The sequence below is a fragment of the Xenopus laevis genome, chromosome 8S (assembly GCF_017654675.1).
Source record: "Xenopus laevis strain J_2021 chromosome 8S, Xenopus_laevis_v10.1, whole genome shotgun sequence".
Classification (NCBI taxonomy): domain Eukaryota; kingdom Metazoa; phylum Chordata; class Amphibia; order Anura; family Pipidae; genus Xenopus; species Xenopus laevis.
In genome coordinates, this window is record NC_054386.1 from 47,090,978 (window position 1) to 47,107,526 (window position 16,549).

A 16,549-nucleotide genomic window follows, 5' to 3' on the forward strand; every position below is an offset into this window, starting at 1 on the left:
GTTGGTTATATGAAAGATTAACAGTGACTGCAATATCACACAGTGCCCTCTGTTGGTTATATGAAAGACTAACAGTGACTGCGATATCACACAGCGCCCTCTGTTGGTTATATGAAGGATTAACAGTGACTGCAATATGACACAGCGCCCTCTGTTGGTTATATGAAAGAATAACAGTGACTGCAATATCACACAGCACCCTCTGTTGGTTATATGAAGGATTAACAGTGATGGCAATATCACACAGCGCCCTCTGTTGGTTATACAAAAGATTAACAGTGATGGCAATATCACACAGCACCCTCTGCACATGGTAGTGGGACAATGGGACAATGCACACAGTAATCCATTTGGCAATTCTCTGTCACCATCAACTTTGCAAAGAAGTCCGTTTGATCGTTGGGGGGGTCACTTTGGCAGAATGTGCGCTGCTGGGAGACAGGGCTGTAGTTGTGTCTAGGCTTATGCTCGAGTCAATAAGTTTTCCCAGTTTTCGTAGGTAAAATTAGGTACCTCAGCTTATACTCGGGTCGGCTTATACTCGAGTATATACAGTAAATCTTTTCAGTAAAAATATAGACAACTAAGTCTATTTCTCTTGTGCTGATCTTTTTCTGTCTGTCATAACTCATTTCCAAATGTTTTTTTGCTCTGTGCTCTTTGATGTCCTGTCCTGTAAAAAAGATCAGCCTGGCAGGGCAAACAGATGGGATACTTAAGCTTTCCCAAGCCAATCTATCTGTGTGTACTGAGGGGTTCATCCCATGCCTGTCAACACTTACATGTTTGGGAAGCAAAAGACATTGAATGACCCATGTACTATTAGCCTTACTGGAAGCAACACAAACATTGATTGGCTGTCTTACAGTCAAATTTGGTTCTGCGTGTTGCGTTAATCCCCACTTAACAATTCATTACAAGCCCATGCTGATTGCATCTTAACAATATTGCAAGAATTACACCTCTTCCTCATCTCCTGCTTAGACTATTGCAATATATTCCTTTTTGGCCTACCATTTACTTACCACTAGCATCCTCCATATAAGGCATAGAGAATACAACTGCAGGACTCACCTCATTTGAAAACCACCTCTGCTGCACCTTTCTCCAAATCCCTGCACTGGCTAGCAGTATACTTTTCAATCAAATTAAACTCTTCTCACTCACCTACAAAGCTTTACGTACCAATGAGCCACCTTTTAAAACCTCTAAACCTCAAATGACCTCAGACTTTCCTCCTATCTAGAAACCTCCTTCATGCCCACCTACAGTACTCCACTGAGCAGCTCCCTACCTTTGGAACTCATTACCCCACCACATGAGACACTCCATTAGCTCACCTCTCCCCTCAGTCATGAAACCTAAACTTTACCCTAATAACTCTAACACAGTTCAGTATTCGCTTCCCATAATAACACATCAGACCAAACTGAATGCAGCGTGCAAAGTGCAAAAAAAAGGCTGCAATCACTGCATATTAAAAAATAAATATCTGCATAAAATTCTTTTTATAGAAAAATAGGTGCAATAATGCTTAGACTATTGCAATATATTCCTTTTTGGCCTACCATTTACTTACCACTACCATCCTCCATATAAGGCATAGAGAATAAAACTGCAGGACTCACCTCATTTGAAAACCACCTCTGCTGCACCTTTCTCCAAATCCCTGCACTGGCTAGCAGTATATTTTTCAATCAAATTAAACTCCTCTCACTCACTCGCCTGGAACATAGTATTTGTACCTGGATAGAGAACTGGCTAAAAGATAGACTACAAAGAGTGGTGGTAAATGGAACATTTTCTAATTGGACCAGTGTTGTTAGTGGAGTACCGCAGGGCTCTGTACTAGGTCCCTTGCTTTTCAACTTGTTTATTAATGACCTGGAGGTGGGCATTGAAAGTACTGTTTCTATTTTTGCAGATGATACTAAATTGTGCAGAACTATAGGTTCCATGCAGGATGCTGCCACTTTGCAAAGTGATTTGTCTAAACTGGAAAACTGGGCAGCAAACTGGAAAATGAGGTTCAATGTTGATAAATGCAAGGTTATGCACTTTGGCAAAAATAATATAAATGCAAGTTATACACTAAATGGCAATGTGTTGGGAGTTTCCTTAAATGAAAAGGATCTAGGGGTCTTTGTAGATAACACGTTGTCTAATTCTGGGCAGTGTCATTCTGTGGCTACTAAAGCAAATAAAGTTCTGTCTTGCATAAAAAAGGGCATTAACTCATGGGATGAAAACATAATTATGCCTCTTTATAGGTCCCTGGTAAGGCCTCATCTGGAGTATGCAGTTCAGTTTTGGACTCCAGTTCTTAAGAGGGATATAAATGAGCTGGAGAGAGTGCAGAGACGTGCAACTAAATTGGTTAGAGGGACGGAAGACTTAAATTATGAGGGTAGACTGTCAAGGTTGGGGTTGTTTTCTCTGGAAAAAAGGCGCTTGCGAGGGGACATGATTACACTTTACAAGTACATTAGAGGACATTATAGACAAATGGCAGGGGACCTTTTTACCCATAAGGTGGATCACCCTACCAGAGGCCACCCCTTTAGACTAGAAGAAAAGAACTTTCATTTGAAGCAAGGTAGAGGGTTCTTCACAGTCAGGACAGTGAGGTTGTGGAATGCACTGCCGGGTGATGTTGTGATGGCTGATTCAGTTAATGCCTTTAAGAATGGCTTGGATGATTTTTTGGACATGCATAATATCAAAGGCTATTGTGATACTAAACTCTATAGTTAGTATAGGTATGGGTATATAGAATTTTAATTAAAAGTAGGGAGGGGTGTGTGTATGGATGCTGGGTTTTCATTTGGAGGGGTTGAACTTGATGGACTTTGTCTTTTTTCAACCCAATTTAACTATGTAACTAACTATGTAACCTACAAAGCTTTAAGTACCAATGAGCCACCTTTTAAAACCTCTAAACCTCAAATGACCTCAGACGTTCCTCCTATCTAGAAACCTCCTTCATGCCCACCTACAGGACTCCACTGAGCAGCTCCCTACATGTGGAACCACATGAGACACTCCATTAGCTCACCTCCCCCCTCAGTCATGAAACCTAAACTTTACCTTAATAACTCTAAAACAGTTCAGGACTCGCTTCCCATAATAACACATCAGACCAAACTGAATGCAGTGAGCAAAGTGCAAGAAAAAAAAGGCTGCAATCACTGCATATTAAAAAATAAATATCTGCATAAAATTATTTTTATAGAAAAATAGGTGCGATAATGCATTCATAAAACACCATTCAGAAAATATTTTTGCCATGCTTAGTGCAGTTGTGTGAACCCTGTCATATCTAGGTCATGTGTAATGGCAGCTATTGTGAAAAATGTGCAACAGCATCCTTGTAGGTGCAAATGGATCCCTGTGTATAAGGTGTGCCTTTCAGGGCACATTTGCAAACTTGTTAATGACCTAAACACAGGTGCTTATTCACATAACACTTTGTCCGGAACAATGTCTGGCAAATTACCCCCAGTAGCAGGTGGCAGGCTTTCCCTTTCCCCATTGGTGACACCATCCCTGTGTCCCAGCCCCTCTAGCAATGTTTGTCTTGCCCACTCCCTGTTTTGGGTTGGGGTTGGTGTTGGGCAGGTTAGGGTTGGCAAGGGTCAGTTAACTTACACATCATTACTCTGCACTTTCTGCTGGGATAAAATCAGACATGAAGTTCAGAGTGCAGCGCGTTCAGAATTAAGGAAGCCCAGCAGTAGGCCTGCATAAGAAATCAGAAACTAGTTCCCCAAATCAGTTCAGTTCCAAATAAATTCAATTGCGTTTTCTTTTATATCTCAGAGGCCAAAATATGAATTAAATATGATCAACCCAGAAGCATATTTCACATTATGCTATACTATATACTTATACACATTTCCCTCATCTCTCTCTGACAGGACTAACTCACTAACAACAGTTACAATGACCATCAAGAAAGACAAGAAGAAGATGACTGATAGGATAGTGAATCATGCGCTCGAGATAATCTTTCTGCTTACTGGAGAGGTGAGAGCAGCCTTAAGATTGCCCAGATGCCACTAGTCGAATACACTGGTACCAGAAACATAATACTCTGTCTGAGTAGCAGAATTGTGTTGACCCTATATGGCAGCAATGATTTCCTGCTATACAATCAGTGTTTTCCCCAGGCCCCTTTTGCTTAGCTTTAAATTCCATTTATATTTCCTTAATCAGGAATACATCATTATGAAGAAAAATGCTCCCCAAAGCATACACCTTCTGACTGGTGAGGTGAGTACACATAGGGATTCTTTAAAGACTAGAAAATCTAAGAAATCTGACATAGCGATTTAGCATTACTTTAAATATGTTTGATGCACCATCATATGTTTGAGCACCATAGTTGTTGCTTCAATTGGAAGCACAAATCTGTGTTCATATCTTTGGGTAAATGGCTAACAGTGTACATTTATTAGTATGCTAGTGCTCAATAAGTTTTTGTATGTTACAGGTCCATATAAAGAGTGGAGATGCTGCTGTCTATTTTTCGACAGAAGAGTGGGAATATATAGAGAGCCACAAGGAGTCTTACAAGGATGTTATGATGGAGACCATTGGTAGTTCTGGAATCCCAAACAACAAGACCTTTGGTAATTTATTGTTTGCTATTATTGGGATTTAATCTATGATTAAATACAGATTCAACAATGAAATCCCTGCTTGCTACAGCATGGCAGGATCCCATGTATCCTAGAAGAAAAACAGGCCCAAGGTTTAATTGTGTTCACAGCCGGCTCCTACTTGTATCCCTTCAAGTCCGCAAAAATATCACTAAAAATGAAAAGCCAGCGCCAAAGGCACAGGGGACAGACAAAACAGAATATAGGGTAATATTGTTTTACAATGTTGTCACCTCTAGTGTGAAAATTAACTTCACCTTATAAGTGTTACCCTCATTCGGTATTAACCACCACCAAAGGGTTAAAGAACTTTCCTTAGAGACTTGTTTAGGTGGGTACTCACAAACATAGAATATCAACTTGCACCTAAAGAATCATGCACTTCTCCTGGTATTTCAGCATCCTTTCCTCGTGTGCGATGCTGGGCGCCTTCCAGTGACGTCACCTGCCTTACGAGTTTCGTCTTGCGACTTCCTCAGAGGCTTGGTTTCTACTGCACATGTCCACTTCCTTTATTCCGTCTCTGCGCGTCACCCGGCAACACCTCCTTGTGTTTGCCATCCGTTGCTATGGGGACGCGTGGTTATCGATATACTTAAACATCACTTTCTCCATCTCCTAGTCCCATGGTATTTAGGGTTCTCTCTGTTTCCATCGATCCAACCCCCATTTAAAAAATGCCTAACCCAGCAAATCTTTAGCGATTTCAGTAAATAAATTATGGGTAAAACTCCTATATAGAACAGCATATATCCAAAAAGGCTGTTACATATTTTAGTAGATATACTATACAGAAAACACTCCTATATAATAAAATTATATGTAAAAAGCATATATCCAAAAGAGCTGTTATACATAAAGGACATTGAATTATAACATTTGCATTTATATAATAATTTAATAATTCATAAATAAATATTCATGTATCTCCTCATTCCATTTTTATGCGGCTAGGGTATATTCTAAATGAAAATGAACATAAATTTATAAAAATAAAAAACCCAATTATTCCTGTCTTGTACTGTCTACCAAAAATACACAAAGACAGAGATAACCCACCAGGAAGACCTATCGTCTCCGGAATAGGGTCTATTACAAGCAATCTTTCCCAATATGTAGATAGACTCCTACAGAAATACGTTGTAGCACTCCCCACCTACTTAAAAGATTCCACCCAATTGTTAAAGATACTACATAAAATAGAATGGGGCTCAAATTTCATTTAAGGTATCTTAGATGTAAAATCCTTATATACGTCAATAAGACATAACCAAGGTATAAAATCAACTGCGTATTTTTTGGATAATGATGACGAAATGACTGCTGAACAAAAAGAGTTCATTTTAAGCTCCATAGAATTTATTCTAGAACACTATTTTTTTTGGTTTGAAAGCCAATTTTATTTACAGCTGTGTGGCACCTCCATGGGAACAAGATTCGCGCCCAGTTATGCGAATTTATTCATGGGACTCTGGGAGATACACAACATACTCCCCTTTGTACAGCTGGGTGCGAACTTACTCCTGTGCCGGCGCTACATTGACGATATTATATTTATTTGGAGAGGTACTAAGGAAGAAGTGACACAATGTATAGGTGGATTAAATAAAAATGATTTAAATATTGAATTAACCCCAACAATAAGGGGCCGATTCACTAAGCTCGAGTGAAGGATTCGAATGAAAAATACTTCGAATTTCGAAGTATTTTTTGGGTACTTCGACCATCTAATGGGCTACTTCGACCTTCGACTACGACCTTCGACTTCGATTCGAACGAATCGAAGTAAAAATCGTTCGACTATTCGACCATTCGATAGTCGAAGTACTTTCCCTTTAAAAAAAACTTCGACCCCCTACTTCGGCAGATAAAACCTACCGAAGTCAATGTTAGCCTATGGGGAAGGTCCCCATAGGCTTGCTAAACTTTTTTTGATCGAAGGATTTTCCTTCGATCATTCGATTAAAATCCTTCGAATCGTCCGATTCGAAGGATTTAATCGTTCGATCGAACGAAAAATCCTTCGATCGATCGAACGAACGTTTAGCGCTAAATCCTTCGACTTCGATATTCGAAGTCGAAGGATTTCAATTCGAGGGTCGAATTTCGAAGTATTTTTTACTTCGAAATTCGACCCTTAGTGAATCTGCCCCTTTAAGTGTAACATTTTTAGATCTCGAAATATACATAAAACAAAATAAAATACACACAAAAACACACTTTAAACCTGTAGACTCAAACAATTATGTTATACCCTCAAGCAACCACCATCCTCGGTGGATACAAAATATCCCCTTAGGTCAAATGTGTAGGGTGAAGAGAAATTGTTCAGAACAAGAACATATAGATGAACAGCTGAACTTTATGAATAATAGATTTAAAGAAAGGGGTTACAATAAAGATCTAATTAAACAAACTGTAGAGAAGGTCCTGAAAATCCCAAAGACAATGCTTTTAGAGGGTAAGCCAAGGAAACAAAATGAAGAAAATGAAATAGTATTCTCGACCACTTACAATCCAATAGCGAAAGAGATAGGGGGTATTATTAAAAAACATTGGAATATACTAAAAGGGGATACAAAACTCCACCAATCCCTTCCCTCCCAGCCAAAGATAGTGTTTAGGAAACACAGAAATTTCAGACAGGTTCTAACACAGAACCATTTAACAACTGACAGTTAGCGATGGGCGAAACTGTGGCGATTCGCTTCGTCAAATTTTTCGTGAATTTCTAGCAAAATTCGTGAAACGGCGAAAAATTCGCGAAACTGCTGCAGCGCGACTCGTTTTGACGCGCGACGATCTTGTCGCGCGTCAAGTTCGAAGTTGACGCGCGTCGAGTTCGAAGTTGACGGGCGTCGAGTTCGAAGTTGACGCGCGTCGAGTTCGAAGTTGACGGGCGTCGAGTTCGACGTTGACGGGCGTCGAGTTCGAAGCACACATATCTGCTGGATTTGTCTACATTTTATGGGGCACATCTACTATAGGGTGAAAATTCACCAAAAGTTTGGTGTAAAATAATTGTCTCATATGTTATAAAATGTATGGTGGAAATCAGTTACAGAAAAAAATTTAAACACTTTTGCAGCCTATCAGCGTGAAAAACGGAAAAGACGGCAGCATTTAGTACTTAGATGATATTCCACTTAAAAATGATAATGTAAGTAACTGAAGAATGAGGATGTTTTATGCACTATGCAGGTCAGAGCTGAAGGCAAGTCTAGTGAACTGTCACTAACAGTAGCCACTAACCCCCTTTATAAATCTGTCCCTATGGCTTTGTTTGTGTCACCTTTTTTCTGCTTTGGACAGGCCTGGACTGACAATCTGTAGCTTCTGACAAGTACCAGAGGGGCTGCTATCAGGTGCCATAGAAAGTCATTATTTAGTTGGCTGATGGGCCTGTTTGGGACTCTCATTACTTTGAATGCCAGGGGCCCAGGGCCTGTTTTGCCTCCCAGACCAGATGTATCTTTGATGCTCCCATTAAAACTTTTGCCCAATTTCAAGCTACACTGTGATAAACGAATACGGCATACAGTATGGCATGTTTTGCTTTAGAGTCAATGGGAAGAACATTTGACAGTTATGTTTCTCTCAGTAACTGCCACACACACGTCCTGCCCATATACATTGTTAGAGGCTCTTTTTCAAAGAAAGTGTCACATTTTGCCAGTTTCTTATAAAAAAATCTGTAATTTTTTACATTAGCTCTGGTCGACTGGTCATGTTATCTACTACTACTCTGTCTCTCAGTCTATATTGCTATTAAACCAAAAAGTACCATCTATACTTATATATATATATATATATATATATATATATATATATATATATATATATATATATTATATATATATATATATATATATATATATATATATATATATATATATATATATATATATTACTAATAGCTTACTAACACAGGCTCGGCTAATAATAATATGAACACATAATGTCTGGGTGTATCCCACATCAATAAACCATATGTTTATGTCAGTGAACCATATATTTATGTGAAAATGTAAGTAATGATACTTGTGTTATATTATCCAAACAACTTCAAGTACCATGCGAGTCCTAGTTAAATGAAAAATAAACTCCAAATATATAAGTTTGAAAAAACTTTATATAAATTTAAAAAAAAAAAAAAGAAAAACCAGCACACCAGTGCTATTAAAATAAATAAAAACATTAAACTGGAGGAGGAGGAGGAGGAGGCGGACTCATATTGTCCAGCAGGTGCCTGATCTCTCTCACTTCCTGTTGAATTTGAGACACCTGCTGGACTAGGCCTCTAATAAGTTCAGTGAGTTCCCCACCATCTGCTGCTGCTGCTGGTGGTGCTGCTGCTGCCTCTGGCCCCTCTATAAGGCCTGCTGGAGGAGATGGTGGTGTAGTGGGGGGAGGAGATGCAGCCCCTCCTGCGTCTTCCGCAGCCCCTCCTGCCTCTTCCGGTGCTGCAGCGGGCTCTCCAGCAGGCATCCACTCCGCTGGCAATCAAAGAATTCCATTTTGAGTAATACAGCACTTGCATTTGTACAGTACAGGCGGAGGTGATGTGTACATACAAAAAACCTATCATTGATATGGATGGCAAGTATGGGGCCGAGCAAAACCATTAAGAGAGTTTTTTGCAGAAGATAATCTCCATTTGACAGCTCATTTACTTGTTATCTAACTTGTCTGCAATTAAATGACACTCAACTGTTTCAATCCTAATTAAAATTTTCACTGAAATACATTTTTGCTCTAAAATAGCAAATCATTATAATATACTATAAGTCTGGGCATTATTGTAATTAACAAGAGCAGTTTATGTTTTCTATTTAAATAACTACCTTCCACTTCCTGCTGCACCTCGTCCACAAGCACGGGGTGGCGCCTCTTCAAATCGCTCCAAACCCCGTGCCTCAGCGCATATCTATGCCTCAGCCTGCGCCTGAGGCTCATCATTATACGCCGCCTGAGTGCCTGGATACCAGGAGTGCCGGGAGGGATGGTGTCATATCCCTGCAGGTGGAGGAACCTTATGAGGTCCCTCACTTCCTACTCACGCATACCTCCTGGTCCAGACATCTCAGGCAGGCAATCTCTCTCTATAAGTGGGCAGGGAATAGGGTATTTATATATTGGCAACGCCCATGTTGACACGCGCACCACGTGACGCGCGCACCACGTGACGCGCGCACCACGTGACGTGCGCACGCACAGGAACCTGACGCGTAAGCGCCGTACTTGACGCGTAAGCGTCGTACTTGACGCTCAAGCGCCGTACTTGACACGCAAGTGCCAAATTGGCTAATGACTAGTACTGTAACTCTAATACATTATGATTTTCTGTTAATTTTATTATCATTGTCACTATATTTGAGAACCATGCATCACTATTAGAAGTAACATTATTAGAAAGTTAGGAGGTAGGCCTCAACCAGAATACATTTATATCAACTATGTAGCAGTATTGGAATGAACACATTATTAGAATAAAAATTAGATGACGATATAGGTAGGCCTCAACCAAAAGAAATTTCCCAACTATCAGGCAGCATTAGAAGCAACATTGTTATTAGGAGCCTTGGAAGACCCCAACCAGATGACATTTGCTAGCTATGTGACACTATTAGAATTTCACGGTCAGCACCCTAAACCAGAACAGATGCCAAGCTCCCTGGTCTCGGCTCGGCTTCACCAGTTAATGTGACCACCTTTGGCTTCGGGAGTAGCCCTCAGCTACTCAGATGCCACCTGGACTTTACGAGAGGAGCAAGGCGAGGAGTTCTGGCAAGCAAAGGGGCATGACTGTTGAAAGAGTCTGTTAGGCCGAAGGTCACAGTACAAATAGGCTGAAGCAAGTTTGTGGTCAGACAGGCTGGGTCGAGGCAGGTGGATATCGGAGAAGTCTAGCAGGCAAAGGTCAACACCGGGTAATCAGTCAGAAGTGGATTAGGCAGAAGGAGTAGTCGAGATACAGGCTAGGGTGTATTTCGGATATCAGAGTAGTCAGGAACAGGCAGGGTCACAACAGAAGATCAAAGACTAACAGATTCAGATGCTTAAAGCTCAAAAGGCACCAGGAAAAAATCCTATCACGGGCAGCTTGCAGAAGGCCGAGCTGGCCTTTTAAACTTTTGAATTTCGCGCCATTGCATGCGCCTTTAAGAACCCGGAAGTGGGTGCGCACTCACACTAAAAGACCGGACGGCAGAAGAGGAGGTGCACAGGGATCATGGTGGGAATCCCTGCTGTCCCCCCACTAGACCACCAGGTCATCTCCTTACATAGAAACAACATTATTAGAATTAAAATTAGAAAAGGTAGGCTTCAACCAAAAGATAATGACATTTGCCAAGCATGTGGCAATAGTAGTAGTAGTAGTAGCAGCAGCAGCAGCAGTACTGGAATAATACTCAATATTTTAAATCGCATGACGGTATAGGTAGGTCTCAACCAGAAGGCATTTGCCAACTATGTGGTAGCATTGGAATGAACACATTATTAGAATGAAAATTAGAAGAGGTAGGCCTCAACCAGATGACAATGGCATTTGCCTGAAACACAACACATTTGATAAAGGATGAGGCAGTGGTAGCAACAGCAGTAGCATTGAATTTTACTGTATTAGGACCTGCAGTATTGACATGAGGCAGGCCTAAAACACAACACTTTTCATAAAGGATGAGGCAGTGGTAGCAACAGCAGTAGTAATGAATTTTACTGTATTAGGACCTGCAGTATTGACATGAGGCAGGCCTGAAACACAACACGTTTGATAAAGGATGAGGCAGTGGTAGCAACAGCAGTAGCATTGAATTTTACTGTATTAGGACCTGCAGTATTGACATGAGGCAGGCCTCAAACACAACACGTTTGATAAAGGATGATGCAGTTGTAGCAATAGCAGTAATAATGAATTTTACTGTATTAGGACCTGCAGTATTGACATATTAGGCCTCAACCATAAGAAATTATCCAACTAAGGCAATATTAGAAACAAAATTCTTTGTAAGCCATGTTAGACCTCAACAACTGAAAAATTTGCCGACAATGCAGCAGTAGTATCTTCAGTAGCAGTAGGAGCCATGATGATAGACCCCCACCAGATATAACATTTACCGACAATGCAGCAGTAGTATCTGCAGTAGCAGTAGGAGCCTTGATGATAGACCCCCACCAGATTAAAAATTTGCCGACAATGCAGCAGTAGTATCTGCAGTAGCAGTAGGAGCCATGATGATAGACCCCCACCAGATATAACATTTACCGACAATGCAGCAGTAGTATCTGCAGTAGTCGTAGGAGCCTTGATGATAGACCCCCACCAGATTAAAAATTTGCCGACAATGCAGCAGTAGTATCTGCAGTAGCAGTAGGAGCCTTGATGATAGACTCCCACCAGAAATAACATTTGCCGACAATGCAGAAGTAGTATCTGCAGTAGCAACAGGAGCCTTGATGATAGACTCCCACCAGATATAACATTTGCCGACAATGCAGCAGTAGTATCTGCAGTAGCAGTAGGAGCCTTGATGATAGAACCCCACCAGATTAAAAATTTGCCGACAATGCAGCAGTAGTATCTGCAGTAGCAGTAGGAGCCATGATGATAGACCCCCACCAGATAAAAAATTTGCCGACAATGCAGCACAGCAGCAGTTCTATTAAGGCTAGTAGTAGGCTGCAGCAGCAGCAAGGGCAGCAGCACGTGCAGCAGGTGCAGACAGATGGGATAGGCAGTACTACGGAGGAGGAGAGTATAGGCAGCAATGGAGAGAGGAGGCTAGGAGGAGGAAGAGGAGGAGGAGATGAGGCTAGTCTCTGCTGTCTGCTATGGGCACTTGGATATCCTCGCCTATCCAGGCCTCATTCATTTTTATAAATGACAGCATATCCACGCTGCCAGTGGATAGCCGTCTCCGCTTCTCAGTGACCACCCCACCTGTGGCACTGAAGACACGCTCTGACAGGACACTGGCAGGGGGGCAAGCCAGCACCTCCAGAGCGTACTATGCCAGTTCTGGCCACTGTTCGAGCCTCAATACCCAAAACTGCATGGGGTCATCATCAGGGCGAATGGCGTCCTGCACACTGACTGACCCCATGTAGTCAGTCACCATATGCTCCACCCGCTGGTGGTGGTGGCTTTGGGTATTAACCGGGTCTGCTGCTGCCCGTTGAGGCTCGAAAAAGCTCTTCCACACACCCATGAGATCTCCGCCTTTGCTGCTGCTGCTGCTGCTGCTGCTAGCAACCCGTCTCTGCTGGGTGTGTGGAGTAGTGGAGGCCTGAGATGTGTCAGACTGGGGGAAGGCCTCCACTAGTTTTGAGCACAGAGCCCTCCTCAATTGACCCACCCTCCTCTCTCTCTGGCTGGGTACAAGGAACTCCCCCAACTTTCCCTTGTACCGTGGGTCAAGCAAAGTGGCCACCCAATAATCATCCCGGTCTTTGATGGAACAGACCCGGGGATCGCTCCAGAGGGAAGTCTGCATATGGGCAGCCATGTAAAAGAGGTGCCCCCGACCAACCTCTTCTTGACTGCCCTCCAGATGCAGCAGGTCATCTGGCTCGACCAGCCCCTGCTCTATACCCTCCCAGCCGCGGACAATAGCTGGGGTGGTTGGGTGGCGCGTGCCCTGCTCCCCATGCTGTGCAGGCACCCAGCCCTCCTCTCCCTCATCCTCCTCAGCGGGCACCATCTCCTCCACATCCTGCCTCCCAGCCCCATCTGCCTGCCTACGGGGCCTACTCTCCTCCTCCTCAGGCACGTCACCCTCCTCTAGCAGGCCATCCAACGTGCACTTGAGGAGGAACACCAGGGGTATGACATCGCTGACACACGCATTGTCCCTGCTAACAAAGCGTGTGGCCTGCTCAAAGGGGGCAAGTACTCAGCAGAGCTGCCTCATCTGCTGCCACTGCTCTGCACTAAAGTAGCCTAAATCTGCCCCCTGAGTACCCCTGGCACTATGCTCCAGCAGGTAATTGCTGACCACCCAGCGCTGCTCCACGAGGCGCTCCACCATGTGCAGGGTCGAATTCCAGCGCATCGGCAGGTCACAGATGAGCCGGTGGGTGGCAGATTATGCTGCCGCTGCATCCGTGCCAAAGACGCGCTGGCGGTGGGGGACCTGCGAAAATGGCCACATACCCTACGTACCTTCTCAAGCATGTCACCCAACCCTTGGTAGCTCTTGAGGAAGCGCTGTACCACAAGGTTGAGGACATGTGCAAAGCAAGGCACGTGGGTCAGGTGGCCTAGGCGGATGGCGGCCAGCAGGTTGCGACCATTGTAGCAAACAATGTTCCCTGCTTGGAGCTTGCGGGGAGTGAACCACCTCCGCACCTGAGTCTGGAAGGCGGCCATGAGCTCAGGTGCAGTATGACTCCTCTCGCCCAGGGAGAGGAGTTGCAGCACAGCCTGACATCGCTTGTGCTGCACTGAAGCGTAACTACGGGTACGCTTCAGGGGTGGCTCATCCATAGCCGCAGAGGAGAAGGAGGAGGAAGTGGGCATGTGGGGTTTGCCCTGAACCCCACGGGGAGGCACCTGTAGCACGAGGGGAGCGCCCCTGCTTGCACCCTCCCCAGCACTCATCAGGGTGACCCAGTGCGCAGTGTAAGAAATGTACCTCCCCTGCCCATGCCTGCTGGTCCACGTGTCAGTGGTGCAGTGCACCCTGCCGCCGACAGCATGATCCAGCGACAGGGACACATTCTCCACCACCTGCTGGTGGAGAGCAGGGACGGCCTTCCTGGCAAAATAATGGCGGCTGGGGATCCGCCAGTTAGGGGCAGCGCAAGCCATCAGCTGTCGAAAGGGGGCTGCTTCAACTAACTGATAGGGCAGCAGCTGCACTGCCAGAAGTTTTGCCAGGCAGCCATTGAGCCTCTGCACTTGGGGGTGGCTGGGGGAGAGAGGCGTCTTCCGGCCGAGGAACTGAGGGAGGGAAACCTGGCGTGACAGGGGCCGCATTGAGGAGGCTGCAGAAGAGCCTGAGCTACACAGTGGCCGCCTCCAACTGTGAGCCTCAGAATCCTCTTCCCTTGTGGCAGGGTCTGGGGAGCTAGCACCTCTTCCCTGAGGAATGGAAGGAGGTGGACGGGAAGCACCACTGCCCCCTGGTGCCCTGCCACTTTGGTGCTGCTCCCACGTCATCCTGTGATGACGTTTCATATGGGAACTTAAAGCCGATGTTCCCATATGTGACCCTGCCTGCCCCCTTCCAACCTTCTGCCGGCAGAGCTGGCACACTGCTACCGTCTGGTCCTCTGCCTGGCACGTAAAAAATGCCCACACTGCTGAAGTGCGGGCCACTGCCTTGCCTGCTGTGGAGGGCTGGGGATGGTCCCCACCCATACGCCCAGAGGCTTTGGACCGAGGTGCAGTGCTGCCCTGTTGCCTGCCCCCCCTAGCAGAGGTTGGTAGAGCCGGCTCTTCATCCTCCTCATCATCAACAACACACAGTTCCCCCCCTGAACTGCTGCTGTTATCCTCCTGAGCCAGCTCCCAGGGTCCGTCCCTGTCATCATCCTCCCCCAGACCAGACCCTGCCTCATATATGGCATCAAGTCCCACATCAAGCATGCTGGTGTCTGACCCCACACCAGCAGCCTGCTGCCCTGCCATTAGGGGACCCTGCCCAATATCCCCTACTAGTGATGTGGGCTGTGCCATGACCACCTCCTCCTCCTCATCAGACATGAATGCCCCCCCCATTCCTGCCTGATCATCAAAAAGATCCTGGGTGTCTGGGCCCAAGTCCACCTCAGGATCAAATAGGAGGGATGGAGTGTCCCCCAGTTCTGAGCTAGCAGGTGATGCCACTTCCTGCTGCTCACTGGTGCCCGCTGCAGATGAGGTAGCCTGGGTCAGCCAGTCTACCACCGCCTCTGCCTGCTGCGAGCGTATGGGTCGCGAAGCAGAGGCAAAAAAATCGGGCACAGTCCTACGTGGACCAGTTGCCCCGCTGCTGCGACCCACAGCCACCTGCTGCTGTGGCAGAAGCTGCTGCTGCTGCTGCGGCTGCTGCGTTGGCAGCAGCTGTTGCTGCTTTACAGTGCCCAGACTGGGCATAGTACGTGGGCTAGGCTGTTGTGGGGTTGGATGCCCACAGCCAGCACCACGGCCTCTTCCTCTGCCTCCCCTCCCTATCCCACTACCACCACCCAGACCCCTCCCCCCTCTCCCACGGCCCGTCATATTGGGCAAACTAAACTTAAAAAAAATAAAATAAGGGGGGGTGTGGATACTTTGGGGAAGGAAAGGAGAAAACAATAAAAACCCTCAACTAAATCCCCTCAGCACAAGTGTACCCACAAGGTATACACACACAGACAATCACAGATAGTTAGCCCTAAAAAGGGCTATTGTGGGGTGAGCAGGCAAGCAGAAGAGGGAAAACAGAAAACTGAAATCCACAACCTCCACTTGCACTGACTCAGAAAAAAAAAAAGCTCTCTAAACTAACTCCACTAGCTAAATCGAACACCAATCTCTCTCTCAAACCTGCTCTCTCTAACCTACCAAAAACGCACTGAGTAATGGCCGCCTCTACACCTCCTTATATAGACAGTGGGACGGCTCAAATCTGATTTGTCACGCGGTGAACTCGGCGCGCGCGACAAACTCGACACACGCGACGAACTCGACGCGCGGCGAATTTCTATTGCAGTTTCGTGAAACGCGCAAATTCACCGCGAATTCACCTTAGGCGAATTTTTTTGCCCATCACTATTGACAGTATTAAATCTAAAGAAGTAGATAGTTCCTGGTTGGGATTCTTCCCATGTGCAATATGTAAAGCGTGCAAATATGGCACATAGAGAAAACAATTTGTGTCAAATGTCACAAAAGAAGTGCATAAAATTAGACAATGTATAAA

The 16,549-nt window shown here is 44.8% G+C and overlaps 1 protein-coding gene across 2 annotated transcripts in view; it reads left to right on the forward strand.

The window, feature by feature from the left end:
• LOC108700050 (oocyte zinc finger protein XlCOF7.1-like) overlaps positions 1-16,549 on the forward strand; it is a 64,413-nt gene that overhangs the window by 5,399 nt on the left and 42,465 nt on the right. For both annotated transcript variants that reach the window (XM_041574494.1, XM_041574493.1), the window contains exons 2-4: positions 3,918-4,026; positions 4,216-4,272; positions 4,493-4,631. In XM_041574494.1, coding sequence (XP_041430428.1) covers positions 3,943-4,026; positions 4,216-4,272; positions 4,493-4,631 — 280 coding nt within the window. In that variant the 5' untranslated portion in view covers positions 3,918-3,942. The remainder of the gene's footprint in view (positions 1-3,917; positions 4,027-4,215; positions 4,273-4,492; positions 4,632-16,549) is intronic.